Source organism: Aethalodelphis obliquidens, unplaced genomic scaffold (genome assembly GCF_003676395.1).
Source record: "Aethalodelphis obliquidens isolate GAN/ISIS:26980383/991018 unplaced genomic scaffold, ASM367639v1 scaffold5, whole genome shotgun sequence".
Classification (NCBI taxonomy): Eukaryota; Metazoa; Chordata; class Mammalia; order Artiodactyla; family Delphinidae; genus Aethalodelphis; species Aethalodelphis obliquidens.
The window spans coordinates 11,871,508-11,872,707 of record NW_020837949.1 but is presented as its reverse complement, the minus strand read 5'-3'; the positions used below and the strand labels follow the sequence as shown (position 1 = coordinate 11,872,707).

Below are 1,200 nucleotides of genomic sequence, written 5' to 3'. Positions count from 1 at the left end.
CCCCCTGCTCCTTTGTCTCCATCTCCCATGGTCTTTGCTCTGGAACCGGAGAATGCAAAACCCATGAACCCTGGTGGGGCATGGAAGGGTGGGTGGTGCGTGGGCAAGGAGACCGGAGATCCCTGCTCACAGGTGCCTACCTGCTCTCCCTTCCTGCCAACAGCGTCCTACCAGCAAGGGGTCCTGTCTGCCACCATCCTCTATGAGATCCTGCTGGGGAAGGCCACCCTCTATGCTGTGCTGGTCAGCGCCCTGGTGCTGATGGCCATGGTAAGGACGAGGGCAGGATGGGACAGGTGATTGAAGGGAGAGGGTGGAATGTCATGAAGGGTAACTGAGGGGGTCTCAGAGTCATGTCCTGGCACCTCAATGGAGTTATAGTGGGGCTGCCAGACGGGGGACAATGTCCGAGGTCATCACAGAATGTAGCTTTAGAGGATGGGGAGAATCAACTAGCTCTACCCGAAATCAAGCCCTAGAGTCAGCTTCCTCTGACCCACTCGTACTGTTCGGTGACCCCTGGCACCCTGACAATGTCCTCTTTTCCTCAGGTTAAGAAAAAGGATTCCTGAGACCAGCTCCAAAAGTGCATCCTGAGTCATTCTTCATCCTCTCCTTAGATGTTCCTTAACATATTTCCAGTCTGTGTTCCTCAAGAGTTTCTCTCTCTCCACCTTCTTTTATCTCCTTCCTTCTTGGATATCTGTCCCTTCTCTCAGCTTCCCTGCAGACTGAGCTCCACCCCACTGAATCTTAAATTGATTAAAGTAATAAAAGTGTCATGGTGGGCTTGACTGTGTCCCAGGAGTGTCTATGGAGTTCTGCCCTTCCCTGTTCTACCTCTGATTTAGGGAAATCACCACCCCTCAGGCATACAGAGTGATGCACCCTCCTCTCTGACCAATGTCGATTCCTCCTGTTCGTCCTGATGGAGGATGGACCCCATGGTCCACACCTGGGTATTCTGGGCCCCAGTGGGTAGGGTTAGTTTGAAGGGCAAGGAACTGGACTCTGGAAAACCTGCATGTTGATGGCATAAGGATGAATGGAGGTGAACCGTAACCCCCAGCTCAGCGCTGGACGGAGGACAGGGCGACCTGTAGGTTAGAATGTCTGATCATTTCTCAATTCCAGATTCGAGTTTCACTCCTTACGCATTTAGAGTTTATCTGTGTTGGTTCTTAACACTTCCATCTTGTC

The 1,200-nt window shown here is 52.0% G+C and overlaps 1 gene segment (V, D, J or C); it reads left to right on the top strand.

The window, feature by feature from the left end:
* The first annotated feature begins 27 nt into the window (after positions 1-27).
* On the top strand, positions 28-799 carry LOC113618535 (T-cell receptor beta chain C region-like). The segment is given in 2 exon segments: positions 28-270; positions 552-799. Coding segments are annotated over 2 exon segments (264 nt in total).
* Positions 800-1,200: the final 401 nt, after the last annotated feature.